The sequence below is a fragment of the Neolamprologus multifasciatus genome, chromosome 13 (assembly GCF_963576455.1).
Source record: "Neolamprologus multifasciatus chromosome 13, fNeoMul1.2, whole genome shotgun sequence".
NCBI lineage: Eukaryota > Metazoa > Chordata > Actinopteri > Cichliformes > Cichlidae > Neolamprologus > Neolamprologus multifasciatus.
In genome coordinates, this window is record NC_140451.1 from 27,816,850 (window position 1) to 27,841,219 (window position 24,370).

The following is a 24,370-nucleotide window of genomic DNA, read 5'->3' on the forward strand; positions in this document are numbered from 1 at the left end:
AAACAAAGGTCACCTATAGAATGGCTGGACAGAGCCTTAAAGAAACTCTGACGTCTTTACTGATGAGCGTGTTAATGAGAGACTCAACTCTTTCTGTGGACTTGTAGATTCAAAAGAACAATAATAGCGACAACCAAGATTGAGACTTCACAACAGGAGTTCATTAAACGTGGGTGATACTACTATGTCCATCCTCTATATTGTTTGTGTCAAACGTTGGGATGTAGCACGGTATGATCCCAAATAGGTGTTTTCTGTTTTGTCACATTCTCATAACAGTATCACACAGAGAGAAACTGCTTTTTCTTCTTTATACTTTCCATCCTTACTTTTTATTATGTTAAAGAAGCATGCTTCTCCCACTTTTTATAAATGCAAAATAAACAGTAATGTCACTAACGGCCTTCTGGCTATGGACTGGTTCCGATACACAATCTGGCCTTTACAGATATGGACAACTACCAGTTCATGAGTGCCTGTGTGTGTTGTACCATTTTATATAGACATATAGCCCACACAGGCCCCCCCACACTCCATAAAAACATCCCATTGCATTATTGTTGTTAGCCATTTTGGGGACAGGAAATGGGAAATTGACTTTGCCTATCCAGAGGCAAGGATTAACACTATGCTACTATAAAATGCATCTAACCACTGCCTGGCTCCCTCAGCTAAGGAACCGAGAGAGTGTGTGTGGTGGGTCGGTGAGGGGGCAAAGGATAGGAGAGGAAGGGCTTTTTTTTTAAAATGTGAAACTGTGTGAAAGACAAGAAAGACAAAGTTCGTCATATAAAATCCTTTTGTGGCATTAACTTTTACAGACGTTAATGTCTGAACATGTGCATTCTGTGTTGGTAACGTTAAGAAATTAACAATGAAGAGTATAAGACGACTTTCTTTAAGAGTTTGCACAAAAACTTCAGAATGCTAAAGAGAAATAAACAGTGGTTGTGATAATAAGACTTGTTTTGTTGCCCCACTTGGTCAAAAAAGGCTCTTTTGATGGTCTAAAGGTCTAAATAATGTAGACTTGGGTGAGGAGAGGTCATTTCTGGTTACTGTCAAATTTCTAATTCTTTCTCAAAACCTGTTGAGATTTATTTTGGCCACTCAAGTGTTACCACTGCTGCAATTCCAATTACAACTCATTGTTCTGTAGCAACACAACATGCCAGAAGTTTAGGGAAGAGTAGCTGAGCATGTGGAGATTAAATGCTACCTAGTGGACATAATGTGAAAATTAAGTGGTGATTACACTCAGTACTTCCAAGTTGGAAAGTGGCAATAGATACAAACACACACAGTGCTTTAACTTGGTTGGACAAGACAACAACAAAGGTGGATCCAAAAAGCCACGGGAATGCAACTTAATAAAAAAGCAAAAAACAAACAAACAAACAAACAAAAAAACCCAGCAGAAAGATCATTACGTGATCAAAGCCGGGATGAAAAAGCAAGAATGAAAAAAGAGGAGAAAGCTTGTCAGCTGGTGGTCAGTGGGCAGCAAAGCTTCAAGAATGGAAACCCAGGAGGAATAGAGACTTTTCTTTTTTAAATGGCGACAGCAAGAACAATCCTCCACTGTCTTCCACTGACTGCTGGGAACATCCAGTGGAAGAGAGGCTGAACGGATGAGTGCGAGTCTGAGACAGAGGGTTCCTCTGTGGGCTTGGCGTCGAGTGAGGACCTCTCTCCGCTCTGGAAGCTCTGTCTGAGCAAGGGGAGCAGGTTGTCGCCTTGGTTGCTCTTTTCTGGGCAAGTAGAAAGAGGGAGGGAGGGAGAGAGGGAGGGCACGCACCACTGGTCATGTACAGAGACCTGGCGTGGGCACACAGTCATGCCACGCACACACACCCACACCAACACTAAGGGACGCGCACACAATCACTATCTAAAAGGGTTTGCCAACCTCCCAGATAGCCAGCCAGTCTGGCAGCCAGTCATGCAGCTCCAGACATTTGTCATGACAGGCTAATTCACAGTCAAGAGGTGCTTTAGGTCTCTATCTTGTCCAGACTCACACACTCACACTAAAGAACCACAGAACACACATGCACACACCAAGCCAATCAAAGAGTCATGTAATCACACACTCTTCAACAATGTTTAAAAGCCACAGAGATTCAGGTAGAAATCAGTTAGTTGTTAAACTCTGATTTTCTGTTACCATATCACCATGTGCCTACTTATGATAATCACAACAAGAAATGTCATTTAATATAATTATTCAGCAACAAATTAGTCGAAACATCACTAAATACAGAAAGCATCTTTATGAACCTTCAAGCAACCACACAGGAATGCCCACAGATACAGTCCACTATAATTTTTACGACTTTTAATAGTTTCTATGCAAAGTATTGTTAAAGAAAACACAAACTTAGATTTTATTAGACAGCCATCTGTTACTTGTTACAAAATATTTGTTATATTTTCAGTAACACTAAAATGATCTATTATAGTATGCTCATATCATTTTAACACCTAAATATATAAGATCTGGTGACTCAGCAATACTTAATCAACAACAAATATAATGAAGTTATGGTTACGGATGAGGTTATAAGGGGATGGATTGATAACTAATACTTCAACATCTACAAAGATGCTGAAAGGCCAGTCTTCCCAGATCCTTTCTGGAATGTTATCCTCAGAGTAAAACACAGCTAATGCAGGTATTTACAGCTCTATATGCTGGGATGAGCGAGCAGATTAAGGTGGAAAGGAACAAACATCATCATCCTCTTGGTGACAGGAAGGAGTGGGATTTATGGGAAATGTGGTTTTCCAGTTAAAAAAAAAACAAAAAACATCTAAACAAAGAGCAGAGATTTTTATTTGGCTTAATTATCTGTTTATTCCACTGAAAGGTGCAATGCCAGTATTTTTTGACAATATTACCAAATTAATAAATCTAATATTTTTCCTCAAATTTAGGTAAAAACAGAAATGGAAAAGAAGGGAGAGGGAGTGAGAGAGGAAGAAGGGGAGGGAGGGAAAGGGAGAGCTTATCGGCTGGCTCCAGACAGAGTGCGCGGATCAATGGGCGTGCGAGGCCCACAGCGATCAATGCATTTGATAAAGATAAAGAAGAGCCACTGTACATGGCTATCAAAGAACCAGGACACAGCCTAATTATGATTCGACGGGTGCGTGCCCATGATAGGGGTCTGTGTGTGCCTGTATGTGTGTGTTATATGTACATAAATATAAATTTGAGTGATGTCGGCGTGGAATTTGAGCAGGAGTGCGGGTTATGCACCTGTGTGTCAGTGTATACATTTAACTGTGTGTTTATGTGCAACTGCAAAGATGCAGGAGTGATGTCTGAGGTTTTAAGTACAGTTAGGTCCGTAAGTATTTGGACAATAGCCGGTGCTACAAATACTGCACTACAGTGGATTTTAAATCAGATAATCAAGATGAGATTGAAGTTTTTCAGCTTTAATTCAAGGGGTTTAACACAAGTATTCCATTAAAGGTTTAGAAATTACAGATATTTTTATACATAGTCTCCTATTGTCAGGAGCTCAGACGTAATCAGACAAACTGAGATAATCATGATCATGAGCCATTTCTCTCCTCCTCCATATGTGTCTCTTGACATCATTCTGTTACAAGTTCATCCTGGTTTCATCTGTTTGACGATTACTAAGAACTGTGCGGTCTCTTTAAGTTGTTTTTGCCCTTCTTAGCCTCAAGTGTAACTAGTCTAGTAGTTTAAATCTTGTTTTAAATCCTCTCTATATGCATTCATGAAGGCATCTCTTGATTTAAGACTTTGACAATGTCAAAGTTTCTTGACTTGGTTAGATGTTGTGAAGTATTTTTTCTTATCATGAACTTTTGTTGTCTTCTGTGGTCTCTCAGGACTTGGGGTGTCTCTGAGCTGGCCAGTGTATTCCCTATTTTTGAGAAAGTACCAGATTATTGATTTGTCTCCTCCTCATGTTTTTACTGTCTCTCTGATGAGTTTATTTTGTCTTTTTCATACTTACAAACTCCCCCTCACTTGCACTGACATTTCTAGTCCTCATTGAGAGATCTAGAAAAGCGCAATGAACTGTAAGTTCAAAAGTGGAATCAATTCAGATATTATATCTTCTTCATGTGTCATTAAATAGTGAATGCGGGAACAAGCCCACCTGGCCATCAACCTGCTTGTTCAATTACTTTTGAGCCCTTGAAAGTGGTGGGCTATGTATAAAAAAGCAGTACTTTTGGTAAATGTCTTGAATTGAAGCGAATAGTCTGAATTTCAATCATACCTTGATTGTCTGATTAAAAATCCACCGTGGTGGTGCACAGAGCCAAAATGATCTGTGGTTCGAGAATATAAAAATCTAGTTTTTGTTTATACATACTGTATGTGCAAATTCTTTTTGGTATCTCTTACTTGTTAACAGTTGAAGCAGCAGTGGAATCATGTGTGAATGACACAGGAGGCATTTTGCATGAAAAAAAATTCATATGGTTTGTATACAACAGAATATTGTTTTGAAGTACTGAGTATGTGGCACAAATGCAGAAGAACAAAGGTGTGCGTTTAAAATTCAGCTGATTTTTTAATAATGAGCAAATACGTTAGTGTGTTTGACTTTTAAAGTTCTGTTTAACTGTGGTTCCATAGTTGAATTAACAATTTGCCCTCAGCACAGTGTGTAAGCCGGTGTGTATACTTAACAAAGGACACTTGTACAGTAGGACAGGTAGAACAGGTTGAGTGGGGACATGCACACAAAAGTCAGAGGAGATTGTCGTTCTGACAGAGTATGATGGGAAGGTTCTGCCCTTTAAATAGACAGGATAATTGCTGGGGAGAGAGAGACAAAAAAGGTGAAGGGGTGAGAGAGGAGGCGGCGGAGGAACATAGTAATAGAGAAACGGAGAACATGAGATCAACTCCCTGCCCCCTTTTGAAGAAAACAGAACTCACTTTAGAAGTTATGGCCTGTGTTAGTTCCACTACTGCTTCCTAAGAAAGTTCTCGAAAGTGCCGGGGTTGAGGCGGAGACATTCATTGAGGCACTATAGCTTATTCCAGATAGATTGGTGTGTTTGTGCAGGTCCAGTGATAACAGTTGTTAGTCAAAATAGCTGTTAAAATACAATGCAAGCAGTTTGTAACAGGTCATTGTACCATGTCTGACAAACCCATTCGTACCAGATAATTTTTTTAAATTAATCAACAGATTAATTTTCCTCAGTACTGTTCCAAATACTTCAAATGATGCATTAAAAAAGCCAGATCAGTTTCTCTTTAATATCCTTTGTGTATCACTAAGGCTTCCATGTTTCAGACTTCCTCCGACTGAAAAAGTTCACTTTAATTTCTGGTCTTAATTGTTATTTCATTTATTTAGAATATTTTGTTTATTGCATTGTTCTTTCTTTCTTTGTTTACTAAACAAGTTTGTTATTGTTAAAAAGCAAACCAAACCCCATAGATTCCCATTTTCAAAGGATCGACTTAACAGCATTTATATATACGCTTTCATCTTCACAAAAAGAAAATGGGCCTCAATGGACAGATTTTACCTTCATAAAAACTCTGAGTGAAGTGATTTTAGAGGCCCGATTGTTTTAACTGTCCTGAGCCAGGGAGCTGGAGCCAGCAGACATTGGCTAGGCCTATGCATACAATTAAGTGCCATAACTATACTGTTGAAACGGACCGTTGAACAAATATGCAGGTCCTTTTTGACTTTTTTGAGTCTATTTTTTTCTTGAGTTACGCAGACATCATGATGCATCCTACATAACCATTCTGCATTGTGACCAAGATCACATCATTGAGTCACAATGCCTTTGTTTTGCATCAATTTTTAAACGTTCTCTAAACTTGATACTTTATGAATAAAATAGAGAGAACAAAGCAGAACAAAACGAGGGAGAAAGTAAAAAAGGCAAAACACCAGTGTTAGACGATGGACATGAAAAACATTTGACACTTCCACTTGGTCAAACGTGAACAATATAACAAAGAGAGAAAGGAGGAGAGGTACATGTGTTCAGGAGAGGTATGTAAGTGTAAGTGAGTTACCGCTTTCTTCTCTGATGGCTTGATCAGCTCTTGTGATGCAATTCAGAGAGCTGTCTTTCTCTTGCTCGTTAACACACACGCACACACACACTCGATTTAGAGACTGCCTTTGATCTCCACTCCAGCCAATTCGGCCATGACACATACCCACACACTCCAAGACAAGCACGCACACATAGTCCAAAGAAACTCCCCACCAAACTATTTAGTTTCATTAGGGGCAGATTCTTCAAAAAGGACAGAGAACAAGAAGAAGAAAGGAGGGGGTGAGGGACGGAAGAAGAGGAAGAAGAGAAGAGGGGAAAAAATGAGAACTGGGAGAAGAAAGGCACTGCAGCCACATTAAAATGAGACCTGGAGAAAAACTATTACTGGTGGGAGAAAGCTGAAAAGGAGAGTAGATGGAGGAGGAGGAGGAGGGGGGTAAAGAACAGTGTGTGGACATAAAGTGTGGACAAAAAAGGAGAGTGCATATGGCCATATTTGCATTTTCAAAACAGACATTTCTTTCCTCTTTCTGCTGCACAGACAACCTTTTACTGGTTGCATTTTCAATGGTCAAATCCATGAGAACTAAACTGAAATCAGAAGATGTGAGGACTAAGATTATTTTTTCAGGATTATTTTAGTTTATGTAAAAAGAAGGGACCTGTTATAATGGGCCACTGAGGACCTGAATGTAATGCTTCCAAAATAAAACAGGAAGAACTCACACACAACTTCCATGTTCGGCATTTGAAAAGGTTCCTAAAAATGACAATGTTCAGCCAGAAGGCTTTGTTTTGGTCCCAAATGTCAAAATAAATAAAGAGGAAGGAAGGAAAGACAAAATACTAACCTGTTATAATGAAATATATGAAATTAAATAAATAACACACAATGTGTTTTTCTTTTAAAGGAACTTTTACACAAGGTTCAGTCAGAGGGCCTTGGGTAAAAGGTAACCTTTTTAATGGCTCTTGGATATTTTCTTTATTGTTTTTTTTTTTTGAATAATAATAATTACATTTTTTTTTTTACATACATCACAGTTCAGCCAGAGGGCTTTGTTTTGGTCCCCAATTTAAAACAGAAAGAAAGGAGGACATGACAGATGAGTCAGAATGAGAGGACAGACAGCAGATGGGAGTGAATGACAACACCCACAGGTCACAACAGCAGAGACCCAGGAGTCCTCTCCACTGCTGAGGAGAAGGAAGAGGAATAAGGGGGGTGATGGGGGAAGAAGGGGAGGAAGAGGTGGTTGGGGTGCTGGTCGGCAAAAATCAAACGGGACCCAATTATAGGAATCACAACGAGTCAGTGAGCAGGGAAACTCTCTTACCTGGAAAACACCGAGGCATTTGCGTGCACTCTTGAACGCATTCCACAAGCAAAGCACACACATACTCAAAGACACACACACAAAATAAAAAAAGACGTTCAAATATGCACAGGTGCTACAAATCTGCACACACACATACACACACACACGCACAAATTTCTGCTTTACAGTTTTCTGCAAAGGAACACACATAGTTGCACATTTTGCTTTGTGGGTCCACATGCACACACACTTCTCCCCAAACCAAGTGTGGATCCTGATAATTAGCCTGGCCAGGCCGGTGTGAAATTACTGTTCTCATCTGCTAATGGATGAGAAGACCTGAAGTGAACAGACACACAGAGACACGCACACACACCTCCTATTAAAAGAATAACAGTGGGAAAGTCTAAAGAGCAAAAGAAAGACTAAAACCAAAACTGGGGATGTCAGGACTAAGGACAAAAAAAAAAAAGTCTAGATATTTTTAGGAAAGCTCATTAATTACCCATTTGGCTACTGCTTAGGTAGGGGGTAGTGACATTACAACATTACAAGACATCTGCACCACTGATTACTGATATGTTGTGAAGGCCACCTATGAGGAGGAGGAGGAGGTGGTGAGGCCAACGCTGGTGAGCACAGAACAATTAGTAGTACTGGTCATCCATCAAAGACTACAGAGAGAGGACAGACAGAGATAAATAAAGAGATGGGAAAGGAAAGAACTGGAGCTCGAAGTCAAAAATCTGACATGAAAGAGAAATGGAGTGAGGAGGAGAGAGAAAGACTGAGAAGGCAGGGAGAAAGAGAGGAACCTGTGACCTTAGATGAAAGAAGCAGTGACTGTGGGCTACAATTAGGGATGGCAGGAGGGAGAGCATAGGTCAGGAGAACAGGGCTACACACACACACACACACACACACACACAGAGCAAACAAGTGTCTAACATATTGTTCGTGCTATGTTCACATGAATGGATGAAGACCTGATTTTAGTACAGATAGCTAGTATAGCTGAGTGTGATCATGTATCAGTTTGTCTATGTTTCTGAGGTTTCTGTCACATTTAGTGTTAGCTGTGGGGAAAGAAGGTTTCAAACCTAAAACCTAAGTAACATAACTAGTCTCAACACTCAAAGGGATGTCCTACAGTGTTAAATAATAAATAACGTTTGCTTTTTTTTAACATTTGAGTTGTATGTCATAACACTCTGGGTAATCAATCTCCAATTAATCGCTGTTTCACACCATCCCACTTAGACAACATTTTGGCCTGGCCCGGCAGCTGAATAAGCTTTGATTTTTTAAATTTCTATATTAAATCTCACCTGAGTTGATCTTTTTTTGATCTAATCAGTGCACAAGTGTAAAAACAGGAAAAATTAAATCACTTAAAAATGAATGAATTAACTTCTAACTTCTTTAGGAGCTGGCAGACAAAATAAGTAATAGCTCATTTTATCTCTGAAGACAACTCCTGAAATACTGCTGACCAGTGTAATATAATTAGCACTAAAACTATGAGTTTTCTGGAGTATCGGTTTTTCGATAAAAGAGAACTGCATTATCATATAAAAATCCTGACACCTGCAGCTTTGTGTACGACATGATTTCAGTTAAAAGGTGACACCTGATGACTCATTTGTCGTTTGTGCTTTGAAAGGTATACGCTAAAGCAGCTAATGTAAGCCCCACCTTTCCCTCACATTAGCCGTTTCCCTTGAAGAACGAAGCCTGCTTTAGCTGAATTAAATTATACCTTATGCATGCTAAACCGCAAAGCACCTACTTAGACAGATGGAGAGTTAAATGGGAAAAGCTTGGGCCTCTCGAGCTGATAACACAGACACACACACACACTCATGCTAATCAAAACAAGACATCAAGTAATCTAATCTGAATCACTAACAATTATCAGCACATTGGCCTCGAGGCCAGTCGTATTCCTTTGATCAATGTTTTCTATTAAAAAAAGTGTAAACAATTCAATATCTCCCTCCCACCCCTCCTGCTTCCCTTCCTTTTTTATGCAGAGGAGTGTGTGTGTGTATGTGTAAGTAAGTGTGTGTTTAGGGGTTATTAACCAATTGTCCTTGGAAATGAGTGAGGAAATAAGGAGGAGAGAGAGAAAGAGTGGAGGGGTGGGTTTGCCTACTTTAAGGAGCTAATCTAAGTGAAGTCCGCCATCTTGCCAGACAACAAGGGACAGAAGAGGACCTTTTTTTGTGGCTAAGGAAATATATCAGCACTGCAACAGCTTTGAAAAACTCTTTTAATTTGCTTTCTTCCACTGAAGACTTTTAACGGCTCCCAGTCCTTGGAAGGTCCTCGTTTATTTCCTCAGATTATGCCGAACTGGTTATTCCTGTGGCCGGCGCACAAACATGAACAAACACCGACAACACACACATACACACTTTAAAAACATCTAATTCAAGGGCATATTTCTCTTTAAGGACTCAGGGAGCAAACGCAGGGGCATGCGGCTGCTGCCTTTTAGATATTTCATTACCAAAAGGTATTTATTTCATTTTACCCTCAAATCCCTTGTCGTCACAATTCTCACAAGACCATATTTTTTTCTTAACCCTCCCCCTTTCCTTTTCTCTGAAATATTTGGAAACGTAACGGAGGATTTGACCACAGTGCTTTCCCAGGGTAACTCCTGGTTCATCAGTGTGCCCCCTCCTCCCAGTATATTATGTTCAGTGGAGCGTGCTCAGTTCAGAGCTGGCAATTTCACTCGCATCTTCTCTAGTCTAGTTTGCTTCGCTACAGCGATTTCTGGCCCCCTTCTTTTTTTTTCTTCTTTTTTTTACCATGAATGTACTTTTGCTGACAGGTGTTTGTGTACAACATTTACTCAGTGTTCAGGGGAAAGTGAGGGGGCAGCAAAATTGGTGGGGGATGTCATAAAAATTGTGCAGAGTCAAGATGACCAAAGAGAGAGTCTGAGCAGAGAGAGAGCGAGCACGAGAGAGAGGAGGAGACATGTTTATGGTGAGAGGAGAGAGCGGAGGAGTCCATCCATATTTGAGCTTTCCACACTGACATGTTCAGGACACACAGCAGAGTGTAAGTGAGTCTCAGCAGAAGTTAATAAGGAAAAGTCTTCTCTCCTTCTCAAAGCCTTTCCTTAAAGTGTTCACCAAAGTGGGCTGCCACAGGATGAGACAGTTTGGACAAGCTTTTCCAGCATGTTGGAAGCGCAGTGAGCAGCAAATAGAGAGACTGTGGAAGTGACATGAGGGCGCTGAATAAGTTGGGGAGGTGTGGGGTCACCCTATTAGCTTTCCCTGCACACTGACGTGATGCCATACAACAAAACTCATATTCAAGCAAGCTTTTACTCACTACACAGACCTCATCCTGACTCGTGGGGCTTTTCTTAGATACAATGTCCACATCTACAGTTATGTCCATATATATTTGGACACTGACAAGTTTGTTTTTTTTTTTTACCTGTTCACTTAAACATATTCCAGTAATGGTTACATAATGGTCATGGCCTAATGTGTAGACGTACAGCTTTCTTAGGAGTTGTGCCGCTCAGTTTTTAATTGGACTACTTTGACTCAAAGGTTATTTCATGTGCAAGTGACGAAACACCTTTCTTATGTCATTATCAGTTAAGCAGAAAAAAAGTCTGGAATTGAGTTTGTATGAGGTGCTTGCATTTGGAAGATTTTGCTCTCCATGCAGGAGAAACAGGCTATTCTTAAGCTGCGAAAACAGAAAAAACCCATCTGAGAAACTGCTAAAATATTAGGAGTGACAGTTTGGTATGTCCTGAGAAAGAAATAAAGCGCTGGTGAACTCAGCAACGCAAAAAGACCTGGACGTCCATAGAAAACAACAGTGGTGGATGATCACAGAATCATTTCCATGGTGAAGGGAAACCCTTCACAACAGCCAACCAAGTGAACAACACTCTCCAGGAAGAAGATTTATCGATATCCAAGTCTACCATAAAAGGAGACTGCATGAAAGTAAATACAGAGGGTTCACTGCAAGGTGCAAGCCAGTCATACGCCTCAAGACCAGACAGTCCAGCTTGGACTATAGTAAAAAACAAACATCTAAAAAAAAAAAAAACCCAGCACAGTTCTGGAAAAACATTCTTTGGGCAGATGAAACGAAGATCAAACTCTACCAGAATGATGGTAGAACAGAGACAATTTCATTCTTTTAAGCGGACAATACCAACACCTCCAATCCCACACAGACAAAAAGGAAGGCTTGGACTTACATCACAGACACCTGCAGCTCTGTTTGGTGCAGCTGCAGCTGAGTTGGAGATGTATTTGCTGCCGGCTTTCATCGCAGCATCTCTACGGGCCTGCTCCAAGAGGAGTCTGGCTCTCTCCTTCAACTCCTCCTGACGAGAGAGGACCTTCTACACATGTGAAAAGAGAGAGAATACACTCAGAAAACTAAAGCTATTGTAACCGAGACTGGGAAGGGTTCATTGTAATCACATTGTGCCATAAATAAGGTAAGCTTTCTTCGGCCAGGCCTGAATCACACAGACCTACAGACCGGTGACCCCCTCGCAACCTCCAGGGTTGATTGGTGAGTGATTGCTGGAGGTTGCAGGTTCCCCATAGTTGAAACTGGTTGCAAAGCGGGTGCTGCACTAAAAACCTTGTGATTTCTTTGGATGCTAGCAGACTGACGTGGTCAACTTTGATTTTCATGAAGGATGTAGACTTGTCTGCAAACTTGTCTCTACCACAGAGCGGTAGTGAAACTTTGTTGTGCATTACCACTAAAACTAACAGGTTTCAAATGGGTCAACTTCAGCTTTTTACGCTTTAAAAGTCAGTGTCTTCCAGGCAAACCAGTGACAACTGTCATAAACCGCTAGTGACCAAACAAACTGCAAGGAGGTTTGAAGTGCGACAGCCTCCAGCAATCACTCGCCAACCAAATGTGGAGTAACCATTTTTCTCTAACAATTGGTGGTTGCCAATGCAGCATAAGCATGCATGCCAGATAGAGGAAAAAATCCTGGAATGTTTTATAATAATATATAGCTTTTTTAAATATAACTTCTTAATGATATAAAAATAAAATCATCTTTGGTATCCATACCTAGTATATCACCTGGGTAATAAGTCACAGAAGATAAAAGGAGGTTGTATACTTTTCGCATCCACGAGTCCGCTAGGGTCTACCTGGGAAGCGCAAAGGTCCGTGCTGATGCCAACCGGCCTGCTTAGTTTTTGTGACTGCCTGGACTTGTTCACTGAGAATTTATATCAAAATACACCACCTATGCATGGACCCAGGCAGTTGACTTCAAGCGGACTTTAAAGAAGTATAACAGGAATGACTACTCAGCCTTTGGATCTCCAACTGTCTGTGTTTTTGCCCTATTGCTCAAGACTGCGGCCACTTCCTATGTAAGGTAGCTTCTCCTTATAATTTACCACTTGCTAATCAAGGTCTGAAGTACTAAAACAATCCATTTCTTTTAAACCATACTCACCTTCTCAGCTGGGGGGCTAGACACAGGGGCAGGTCGTGGCTCCTAAAAAGAAAATAAATCATGACTGCAGTGGTCAAAGAGGCACTCCTAATTTTCAAAGTATTTCCCCAGAAGAATGAAACTAATAATGTTGTTTAGAATGGTGAGTGATGTGTTTATCTTCAGCAGCAAACTATCACACAAACGGCTTTCACATTTCTTTACTGGACATGCAGCAAGTGGGGGATTAATTCAGCCCTATGCTTTTCTAATCCAGGAGCAGGTATGTTCCCTATGATATGCACTCTCTGAGGGGAACCTGGGCTCATAGCCCTGTCTGGGTCCATTTGTGTGGAGAGCATGACGGCTTTGGCAAATAAGCAAACCACACACTGAAGTCAGAATTTTATCTGGGTGTATTGTAAGCAGAGCTTTTACATTTAGCAATATTACCCCAAATCTGGCCTGGATACATCCTGCTAACTAGATAAAAGCAGATCAAAATGGGATGTCATGACTGTCATAGCCCCCCGCTTGCCCTGTGACCTTTCGACTTGTAAACAACAAGCAGTAATCTGGGGTTAACCAACGCAGACAGCGGTGCATTCAGTGTGTTTGTGCACACACACGCACATACAGGTGTGTGTCACAGGGTGTGTGTGAGAGACGAGATGATGTGTGCTCTGTGCAAAGCATCACCACGCCTGAGCAGTCACGGTGCGACTGCCATCAACTGCAGGGATGAGAAATATAATGAAAAATATAATGAAATGTCAAAGCAGGGGGTTCTCCCAGTGCCTTTCATAGTCGCCACGTGTTAAAGGCTCGGCCCAGACGCGTCTGGTTCTCGGCTACAAGACAGCTGACGACAACATCTAATGCAGAACGGGAGAGTTTCAGTACGGTCATCTCTGCAACCGCATCAACGAGGTCGGGATTTGAAGCTTAGCGAGCGTCAGAAGGGAATGAATGTTCACCGTATCCTCTGTCTTTGACTGATGTAGCTGTGAAAGTTTCAATCAAATTCAGGGTGCAAGGATAAAAATGAGAACAATTCATTTAGGAGGAAAAGCAGGAATCTGCACGCAAACGCTGTCAGAATCTTAATACCTGCATTAAGCAGTTAGAATTAGTCCAGATCATACAGACTGACCCAGAGGTGTTTTAAGGCACTGGACTCAAGATTAGTTGTGTGTAATTTAGTTGATTACTTTCCAACGTCATATATTTACAATATTCAGGAAACACTACAGTGTGTTAATAAAGTATAAAGTATGAAATGTTAGGCTTCATGTGTATTTACCTGTTTGATTGGGGCATCTGTATGATTCACTGGAGAAGAGCTGGTATCTGATGCAGGCTCAGACTCTGAGTGACGCAGGCTTGCCCTCTTTTTCTTGATGAGGTCGGCATCCCTGTTGTAGGAGAAGCCCAGTTTCGGATGGGGTGGCGAGTGGGACAAAGAAGCTCCTCTCCTGGTTGGGGACGCTGGTTCGGGAGCTCCCTCTCCTCTCTGCTCTCCTGGTTCCTCCTTGTTTTGCCTTTCCTTCTCCATCTCCCTCTCCACTCGCTGTGGTAACTCACTAAGGTCTAAAGTGTTTGCTTTCTGTAGATTTCCCCTGTCCTCAGAGCCTGACGCCATCACATAGGTTGAGTTTGTTGCTGTGGAAACTAATACTGTGCGCGGTGATGGGACAGGAGGCGAGGACTGCGACGGCGCTGGAGTCGACAAGCTGGCCGAAACTGCTCCTACCTCGGCCTTCAAACCTTGCTCCTTCACCTCTCCCTCGGTAGCTTCAGCTCTGTTAGATTCAGTGGTGGCACCGCTGGCAGAAACAGCAGCCTGAGAATCAGCCTTGCGGGGCTGCACATCGTTCAGTTCAGCGTAGAACTTGTCCTGGTCTATTGATGCATTTGTATCAGTCTCAAAGTCACCCACTTTGTAGGTGCTGCGGTTGCTGTTGGCCTCTATCTGCACCACATTGAGCTCCTCGCCAGAGAAATGGGCCCGGATCTGATACAGGTAGGTCATTACTGTTAGTTTGTCAGGAATGGCCAGCAGCACCATATCGGATGGCTCCAGGAGACGAGAGATGCCGAGGCTGGCGAAGCCGTCATATGCCTATCGAAACAAGTACGAGAATAGACAGACTTTTTGAGTATTCTTCATCACAACGAGGGCAGAGAGGGATCAAAGGGTAAATAGCGAGACAGGAGAGGCATGCTTTCTTTTTTAGACATAGATTATATTTGGTGCATTGCATACATGACCTAAGTGTGTTCGCATGTGTTTGTGCGTGAGCGACACTTTTGGCATGCCTGCTGACAGGCCACGTCAGGGATGGTTGTCCCCGATAAGGGACGTAGATACCCCAAGACAGAGAGCTTAATCCCGAAGTGTCTGTGAGTGTGTATGTGTGTGTCTTTATCGCTCCCCTGCATCAACATGCCCACGCTCTCCGTCACGCGTGTAATTGGTCTGATTAGAGTCTGATGAGAAAATACAGGTGTGATTATCAAGCGACACACGAAAAACCAATCCCCCATCACAAGATAGACTGAGACAGAGAGACACAGAGAGAAGGGATGAAAACCATTATCGCAGCCAATGACAGGTAAATAAATAGATTAACAGCACACAAACACACAGCCTCCATTCCTGCGCACACACAACCTCGTCATCCATCTCTCTCAGGTATCGCAGCTTGTATCTGGCCTGCTTGATAGTGTTGATCTAATTCCAACCTGTTGCAGCGCCCGTTTGTTTCACTGCCTCTGTTGATCTGCTCAGTCTATCAACCCCCCGACTTCCACCAAACCCTCCTTGATGGTTGAAGCGCCTGCTTAACCATTTACAATTTTCAGTTCTTTTCTGCTTCTTCAGTCTCCAATTTCTTGTGAAACTAGCCTCTAGAGACATTTTTTCACTTTTATTCTGGACAATATCGTAAGAAGCAGGTCGGGATACGGTCCAAAGTTGGCTTTTCTCACATGTAGCACACAGCAGGAGATAGTCTGCTTCATACCCACTCTCACTAGTGTGGAAAAAATCCAGTGGGTTTTTCCCTGGATAAAAATGTGCACCTGCACTACTCTCACATGGGGCCTTTCTACTACTGAGCTGTTGGTTAACTCTTTACACCTTGAAAGCCTACTAAGAGAAAACCTCAAAGCTCTTTTCTGAATTGTGTAGTCTCAGTCATATTTTTGGCCTGGTCACTAAATCATACTGTATCAGTAGTTAGAGGTGCCTATGTAGTGACTATGCATGGAACAACTCAGAAATTGCTCTCAAGTCTGTCAAACCACATCCTATATATACTGAGGTGTTTTTATAAGAAGGTAAAAGTGGATTCTAACCAAGCTGCAACCGCAGGGGCTAAAAATGAAGCCAGGACGGAAAAAAATGATGTTTCTCTAATGACAAAAGCAGGCTGGACCCAAAAGCCAGGTAGACCCTCATGTTAAAATGCCTAATTTTAGTCACAGATATAAGCATGTTTACAGCCTGGTACAATGCAGTCTTTCTATAGCAAATTTCGCACTTTACAAAAACTGCAGATGAGGGTTTTTTTGTTTTATTTTATAACTTGCATATTTCAGTTGCATTAAGACCAAAAGTCTGAATTATCAGGGGCAAGACCAATTTCACAGACAGGTATGGTGACACAGGTGGACCTCACAGTGTTTTTGGTGTCTAAAAAAGGTAACTTCTGGTTGTCAAAAACACAAACAAAAAACAAAAACAAAGGGATTAACTTGAGGCAATCACAAATCACTCATTGACATCACAGTGGCTACTTCCTTGATGCTCCTGTACAGCTGGTTTTCCTTTAAGAGATGTTGAAAGTACATGGTTTACGATGTAACTATGGCATGTATGCATGCTTTTGTAGAGTTCATATACCTGAGGCATTTCTCAATTTACAATCAATTGGTAGAAGGACTGTTTTTCCACTCTCACCTGTTTGGTTCATTTCTATTGATTTAAAAAACTAACCATGGGTAGAATAAGTATACTCACACAGGAAAATGAGGCGCATGTGAGTGTATGTACACAAAAACAAAGCAGGAAAAAAAGAAGAGATGGCGGGAAAAAAAGAAAAGGGAGAACAGAGAGGCGTTTGCCTTTGCTGCGAGCCCCCCCGTCCCTTTTCCCTGACAGGACTGTGAAAGAAAAAAAGAGAAAAGAATATGACGAATAAGAGGGCCTGATTGGGTTTCTAACACGTATTCAGGGGAGCAAAGTGTGCTTGCATTGTTCCCCTCTTGCCCAGGGTAGGCTGTGAAAGAGAGCGACAACTTTGCTGCTCAATAGGTACAGAATGAAAGAATGAGAGAAAGGAAAGCGTGAGAGTGGGAGAAAGTGAGAGCTGCATGAGGAAGAGGTCGGGGGGGAGGCTCTCGAGCTGGGTTTTGTTTCAGGGTCGATGTTAGTCTTGACATGCGCTACAGTCTTTTCGACCTTAGTGTCATGCTTTATTCTTCTTATATCTTCTCTTACAGTTTGAAAAGTATTGGTTGTATCGTACTGAGACAATGATGACTACTGAGCAAAGCCCTGTTGTTTTTAAGAGGATGGTGTTCAAAGGTGGTAGCCTGCAGTCTGTGACACAGAAGTACAGCATCTCCAGTAAAGTAAAAAATTAAAGTGGCAATACTTTGTAATTGTCAACAAAACTACCAAAACAGAGATGCCAGAAATAACAATGTACCTCTCTCTCACTTATTTCTTGCTTAAAATAACTTTTTAAAATAACTTTTAAAACGCATGTTTAGCTTAACTGTAAATATAACCGTATTGGAGCATACTCATAGTGGGCTGAAACAGTTATAGGGAGTAAAAAAGATGGCTTGAGCCACTTTTATGTCACCCAGACAGGCTGCAAACGTAGCTGCGCCACTCCAGGGCTGGTTTTTAGCATGGGGGAGATTGAACTTGCGACCCCCACTCTAGAGGTGTGTATTTTTACCACTACACTATCCAGCTGCACAAATAAATAGTGCTACATCACAAGAATAGTTGCCGTAAAGCACTTTATACTGTAAGGTAAAGCAAATATCAAGCGCAACAGTGTGGCTCCATTTAGGAAGAACCACAGGTTCTTCAAAAAAAAATAAAATAAAATAAAAAATAAAATAAAATAAAATAAATAAAATAAAAAAATAAAATAAAATAAAATAAAAAATAAAGAGCTGAGGAGATCCGGCTGGCCCAGGAAATTTAATAAAATAATCTACTATCAAGCTTTAATGAGTCTTATTATAACTATATCATTATTTTTATTATTTTTTTTTTTTACTAACGAGCGAAATCCCCTCCTATGGGCCTTTGGCACTTTTTAAAATTCTCCATTCTGTTTTTAGTCCTGAGCCGAACAAAATCTACTGGATACAAATTTTGTGGCTGTTAAATAAGTGAATAAGTGATAAGTGAAACATGAAAAAATGGAAACAAAGAACGTAACATCACATTTGCAGAGGGATAATGAATTGAATATATTATATAGTTGGGATTTATAATAAATCTTTTTAAAAATATATAGATGTTAATAATCACTGTATGTGTGATGACTGCATTTACATAAATACACTATGCTTATTACAGTAAGATACTGCTATATAAATATAAACAAAATGCAATATAACACTTTATATGATTCAACAAGTATGTATGAGAAGTTCCTAGGCCCTGCCACAAATACATGTGAATGCATACTAGTACTGCAACCCTAATAATATTAGTTGAGCAAACCTATGTTAAATCAGGCCACCCCCCCAAAAAAACATCCAACTCTGGATACACTTAGCTTGACAAAGCTAACTCCTCATTAAGAACAAGCTCAGTCACATGAGTAAATACAGGACATCAACCTCCATGTATGTACAAAAAACATGGTAGTTGCCTGATTGTATTGAATTTTTCCTCATTCTGTAACTGACTGCAACTTCTGCTAATGGTTTCCCAGAGTTTGAGGGTGTTGCACACTCATGACCACTTTTGATCACACAGGCCACCTGACAGGAGGTAACCTTTCTGGAAACACTCACAGTCTGACTTGGACTGATTAAAAACACTCTGATATTCTAAAGGTGGTGTTGAATCAAGCTCCATCTTCATGGTGGTCTTTCATCTAGTTTGTGAAATCAACTTCAAGTGTAGAAGGGTTAAAATAATCTCTCTCATTCATTTAAAGGCATTTAAATTATGTTGTTTGATATGCGTCGTTGACTGACAATGGCGAGCTTATTTCAAAAAATGCAATCCCTCTTTTGCTCTCCACAAGGTTTAACTAGATACAGCCAAACCCCAAGTACAACTGACCAACAGTACACCAGCTAAACTACCACAGAAAGCATTTTTTTGGCCAGTAACAGTATCACACATTTTGGAGAATATCTAGTTTTCTCACTTTCCATCAACCTCCTGACAAAGCTCTGGGTCTGGACTAAATGTCACCACCGCCTGCCCCAGGCCGCTGCTCCCCCTCCACTCCCTCTCATTGACTGACAGCTATCTATCGCTGTCAATCATCAGCACCTCCTTCCTTCAGCCCAACCCCTCATGGTTGCGCTCAGGGCGATTTAGCCTGGTGCTTGGTGCTACACTATCAGATGGCATGACAAATTACTTCTCCTTGGCCTCATTACACACACACACACACACACACACACGCACACACACACACACACACACACACACACACACACACACACACACACACACAGGACAAGACAGAAGCAAGGTCCAAACATATCGATGCTCCAAAGTCATAAAACATACAAAACCTCTACAAATTAACATGCAAACACATACCGTTTGATAACGGATCATTTCAAAGGCTGTGGATGTTCTGAATTATTCACTTTCTCCCCCTTTTTTTCTACCCACCCCCAATATTGATTGCCCTTATCTGTCATAATTCAGCACAGTCTGAGCTCATTGCAATCACTTTTCACAGATAGACGGTGAGAGGAGGGGGCCATGTCTATCAACTGCCCATGAAAAGCAGAGATAGTCGTCGTTTCTCTACATTTCCATTCCCGCTCTCCATTCAATAAATTCTATACTTTCCAATAACTCATCAGGAATCAGCACTGAACAGGTTCTTCTCTTTTCATCAGTCTCTTTCACTCAGATCTGCAAACATTTATGATTTCCTCTTAAAAAGTCTCCTTTCTAAACACCCATTGTCATTTTTTTGTTGTTTTTCCTGCTTTGGGGTCCTTAATCTGCCACACTATGCTCTCTTCCACTGTATCTCATGTCATGTCAGCATTTTCTTTTTATGATGGTCAACTTTCTCTATTCAAACACCCTCAGGGTGCTATATGACACCACCCAGTGCAGTACTAATCTTTCTGCTCTCCTGAACCACCTGGCTTCCACATCCAATCAGTCACTTGCATTTACAGTTGTGCAGCAACGCTGGAGATGTGATACAACACCTTCCAGATACTGCATCTCATAGCATTTCTTCATGATAGGATTTTGAAGCTAAATTAATCTAGCAACCAAAATAAAGCAGCATGCAATGCCAATATTTGACTCAGCACAATCCAGAAGGAAGCAAACTTACCGGAGTATTTTCGTTGACTGAAAAATTTAATTTAAAAAACTCCACCAACTTCACTGGCTGCTATCTTTGATATTTTGGTGCTTTGTTTTTCTGAGGGCCTTTCTCTCATTGTTCTGAAATGTGAATCTGCTGTCTGAAGCAGTTTCCTTCCATGAACATGAAGCCCTGAACCTTTCTTTGTGCATGTGAAAACACAAATGTTCAGCTCACTTGGGTCAGACATTAAACTGCCAGATTCCCACCACAAAGTCTGAACAACATCTGTATGAATACACTGTGCTGATGAGACAGTAAAGTAGGTCAGGTGAATTCGCAGCTAGCAGCCGGTCACCCCAATGTCCTCCTTCCTGTCTTCCTCCATTCCAGGCAGCACCTCAACCAGAGTACTTCTACAAATGATGAAGCTAACAGAAGATCTTTCTGATCAGAGTCTTGTGATATTTTCTCTGTAAATGGAACTAAAGGTAAGTGAAAATAAAGGAACAGTGCACATTTTGTTGAAATGTTAGGCTAAAAGACAAGAAACAAAATATGTAAATATGATCACCGCCCTTTAAGCTATGCATGACATTTAGGAGCGATGGGGTCAAATCTCTTGATGAAATGTTCACTGGTGCTCGGTACTAGTTTGGACTGCCTCAACGCCCCTGTGGTCTAATGATGAGTTTTGACACCTCAGTATATCTCCATGAAAAGGTGTTTTGACGACCATTGGAAGAGTTTCTGGGATTTTCCAAAGGTTGCTCCACAGGCAAAGACTACCCTCACTTAATTTCTGATGCAAACAGTCATTTCTGTTCTATAAGCAGGCATGAAATATGACAAAAACGGTTCAGTTCAAAAAAGAGCTTCAAGGTTTACTCCTAGTAAGCTTTCAAGGGATAAAGATTTAATTCTTCATGGCATAAATTCAGCAAGGTGTTAGACATTATATTAAATGGCCATTCAGAAATGATATCATCCATTCTATTAGTTTAGCCATTATCGTGAGTCTAACCCCTTATAACACTCTCAGCATTGTGTGAAACAATGACAGCTAAAAATACATTATAGACCCAGGTTTTTGAGAGCTACATGAGAACTAACAGGAAGTGGTAGGTAATATCTACCTGTATCTCCATTTTTGCCAAATATACATGAGCATCAGGTGTAGATCTCCACAGAGAAGCTGGTCGGAGTACGCCGGCTACAGTGCTGCAGCTATTCACCAGCTATCACCTTCTACGGCATATTCCTATATTACTTATATCTAGCCAATTTCTTCAGGGCTACTTGAGCACCTGGAGGGGGGTGAGGGGCAGTTAGCAGATATGGGATTGGGTCTCTACCTCTCCCTCCACTGTGGTTATTGTCAACAGGCTAGCATTCATGCCTAACAGGGCCACCAGAGGTTATCGCTCAGCCAGAGAGTGTATGAGAAGAGGAAATCAAGCTGCAGGAACCCGACGCATATCGTTCTGTGTAGCCCTCGGGGCCGAAAAGGGGACCGCTGGTGTGCCGTGCGAATACAGGTGCGTGCAGTGTGTGTGTAGTAAGTGCGGGAAAAATACAGCAGTGTGCGAAGAAGTAAATGTGGAGGCGAAGAGCCAGCGGGCAAAAAAAAAATGTAGATCTGTGTGGAAGGAAACCTTTAACAGTCAATGTGCAGACATGAAGACATAGGGCAACAATGAAAAATAGGTGTGTGCATCTGCTTTATGTGTGGGTCAAAATTTGTTAGAAGAGGAGAGGAATGAAACTCTTCTTTTCACACATACATTTTGCAGTTTTGCTTCTGTACAAAATAACATGGGATGGAAATCAGACAATCAAGATGGGATTAAAGTGCGACTTTGAGCTTTAATTCAGGGAGTTTCATAATATACATAAATTTACAACTGTTTAAGAGTGACAGCCATATTTATACACAATCCCCCATATTCAGAGGTTCAAAATTAATGGGATAATTGACATTGACGATGACAATTTCATGGCCAGGTGAGACCTGCTCACTTGTTATTTCAAGACAAATGAAGCAGGCTGTTGATTCAAAGTGCTGAATTTGAATTGTGAAGGTTTTCACTGTAATTTTTATTTAATTGTCAATATGAGATCCTAAGATATATTAGTGTAAGTGAGCAATCATTAGCCTGTAAAACCCAAATAACCCTCAGACAGACAGCAAAAACTTTACAAGTGGACAAATCAAAAATCGTTTGCATTATTAAAAAGAGTGAATGCACCGACCAGCTCAGCATCAACAAAAGGCCTGAAAGACCACAGCAGACTAAACTAAAGAAAAACTAACAGTGAAGTGTACAGAGCTATGCTCACTGCTCAGATTCAGCCAAATGCTGCAAAACTGACCAGACAGCGCTTCACCACGCAAATGGATAATAACTCAAAGCATACTGCAAAAGCAATGGGATAGAAATGGGATAGTCTTCAATAACTGACTCATAATCTGATTTAAAACCCAAGAGAGCATGCTTTTCGATTAAGTAAAAACCTGAATGCAGAAATACCCACAAACACGTACCTACAGGCAGCAGCAGTAAAGATCTGGGGGAGCAACTCGAGGGAGTAAACACAACATTCGCTGATGTCCATGGTGCTACATACATTTCAGGCAGACATTGTTTTTTTTTTTTTCATCCAAGTATTTAAAAAAGTCTTTACATGTAATTGTTAGTTTGTCCCATTAATTTTGAACTACTGAAAACAAAAACGTATGGCTGACACCAAATCCCTGTTTATACCATTTAAAGCCACTGCTCTAAGCAACACAAGACAAATGTTCTCTTATTAAAAACACACAAGTAGCTAAAGTAGTTTAGTAAGCTCCCAGCATGCTGCTGAGCTGAACACACTTTCTCATCTCTGCCAGGTGACTAAGTCATACACACATCACAGCAGGGGGGGAACATCTTATGAAAACTGTCATTTGTGTGTGTACATGCATTTGACTGTCTTCCTATGTGTGTCTACCAATCCCGTTCAAACACCATAAACACAATATCCATGGATTAATGGCAGATCTCTAAATAAGGCCAAATGGAGATGTGGATGGGAGGGAGCTAAGTGGTGTGAAGGGCCCAGCGGTGGCTGCCTCTTACCTTTTTGTTGTTTTCTTTAATATCCTGAGGATTGAGCGACTTGTAGTCTCTGAAAGAACAGTGGGGAGGGTTGGAGAGGAGGTGAGCAGAGAAAGAGAGGAAAAAAAATGGTAGACAGAGAGACATAGCGGAGAAAAAGGTGTGTTTAAATATGCGTCACATGTAATGGTATTAGAACTGTAACATGCAATTTCATAGCAGTGCAATCAACAGAACTAATAGAGTGGAAAATATGTAAAAATAACACACCGGAGAGGAAAGGCACACAAGCACAAACACACACACGTGTACACAAAATTATCTTCATGTCTGCCTCCTGGATGGGACTGCAGGTTTTCCATATAATGTTCTTTTGAGTGTGACACACACACACACACACACACACACACACACAAAATACTTCAAAGAATTATAATCGCACACACAAGAACAACACGATTAGTGTTGGAAGCAAACATACAACAGTTTTTGACTGTGGAAATGACAGATTGAGTGTTTGTATGAATGAATCACATTAATCAAACACGGGCACACTACAGGTTAACTGTGCAAATATAATAGCGAGGGATTAGGGGTGTAAGAATTCTGAAACCGAGACCGAAATCACGATACAAACACATCATCAGCTAACGGTGGAGTCTTTGAAGCAGCTTGATTTGGATAGAGTTAATGTCAGTTTCGGCAACATACTCAATTTTCCCTATTTTCTGCTCAGTTTCTTTCAACAATTTTCTTTGTTATACAGTCTGCAACATTTACTTTATTGTTCCTCATTGCATCTGTCTGGTTCCAGTTTTCATTAGAAACCACACAGACAAAGATAAAAAGTAAAGGAGGATACGAGCTAAAAGAAATTATATATTTCTATCTTATAGG

At 41.0% G+C, this 24,370-nt stretch overlaps 1 protein-coding gene across 4 annotated transcripts in view; it reads right to left on the bottom strand.

Annotated features, from left to right (window-relative positions):
* Window positions 1–24,370, bottom strand: part of ehbp1 (EH domain binding protein 1) — a 167,847-nt gene that overhangs the window by 59,799 nt on the left and 83,678 nt on the right. For all 4 annotated transcript variants that reach the window (XM_085183552.1, XM_085183553.1, XM_085183554.1 and 1 more), the window contains 4 exons: window positions 23,495–23,543; window positions 14,123–14,941; window positions 12,841–12,882; window positions 11,599–11,745 (listed from right to left, as the gene is read on the bottom strand). In XM_085183552.1, the coding sequence (XP_085039678.1) occupies window positions 11,599–11,745; window positions 12,841–12,882; window positions 14,123–14,941; window positions 23,495–23,543 (1,057 nt within the window). The remainder of the gene's footprint in view (window positions 1–11,598; window positions 11,746–12,840; window positions 12,883–14,122; window positions 14,942–23,494; window positions 23,544–24,370) is intronic.